This window comes from Papilio xuthus, unplaced genomic scaffold (assembly GCF_000836235.2).
Source record: "Papilio xuthus unplaced genomic scaffold, Pxut_1.1 DF826666.1, whole genome shotgun sequence".
NCBI classification, from domain to species: domain Eukaryota; kingdom Metazoa; phylum Arthropoda; class Insecta; order Lepidoptera; family Papilionidae; genus Papilio; species Papilio xuthus.
In genome coordinates this window covers 1-734 of record NW_013531983.1, presented here as the reverse complement: position 1 = coordinate 734, position 734 = coordinate 1, and the positions used below count along the sequence as shown (strand labels likewise).

The 734-nt window shown below is 56.0% G+C and overlaps 1 protein-coding gene across 1 annotated transcript; it reads left to right on the top strand.

The window, feature by feature from the left end:
* Positions 1-6: 6 nt before the first annotated feature.
* LOC106122966 (coiled-coil domain-containing protein 157-like) lies at positions 7-727 on the top strand. The gene is made up of 2 exons (XM_013319113.1): positions 7-46; positions 180-727. The coding sequence occupies exons 1-2, from the start codon at positions 17-19 to the stop codon at positions 477-479; spliced, it is 330 nt and encodes a 109-aa protein (XP_013174567.1). The 5' UTR covers positions 7-16; the 3' UTR covers positions 480-727.
* Positions 728-734: the final 7 nt, after the last annotated feature.

The window sequence follows — 734 nt, the reverse complement described above, 5'->3', positions numbered from 1 at the left end:
CAACGGCCGCTCCTCCATGCGCCCCGACCGGCAGCGCATCGCCAAGGTACAGCTTCTCCAACAATTACCTATATCGATCAAGCGCCGGGAATAGCGTCGCCTCGCTCTTGCAAGTAACTGCGTGCAAGTGCAGCCGAGACGGAAACAAGACAGTGACGTGTGGCCGCGGCGTGTTTCAGCTGAAGCTGCAGTTCGACGACTCGCTGACGCGCACCTTCGAGTACCCCTCCGAGACGTCGCTGTGCGAGGACTCGCCGCAGGATGCGCCCTGTCCGGCGCCCAGCCCGGCGCCATCTCCGGCGCCCACTCCGGCGTCCTGCGCGGCGCCCAGTCCGGCGTCCTGCGCGGCGCCCGCCGCCAGCACGCTCGCCGCCAACACTCACCTCGGTAAGGGCACATGTTCGCGTAATGATTTGAAAGTGCAGGATTACCCGGCCGGTGTTTCAATGATCACGCTTATAATAAACATCAAACAATGAAATAACTCGGCTGCAGACACGTGATAAGTCCGTATGATCGCACTGGATATTATTTCTAGGTGTTCATATTTTATAGGATCGCGGTAAGGACGCGTCGTGTAAATGGAGGACTTAAATAGATTTTCAACTTTTCATTTATATGAAACACGTTTAGTTAATAAATAGCAGAAAACAAAAATATAATTTGAACGTACACGTGCATGAAGTGAGGCCGCGACGCACCTCGTCCCTGCGGCTGCGCGCGCGCACACCCGC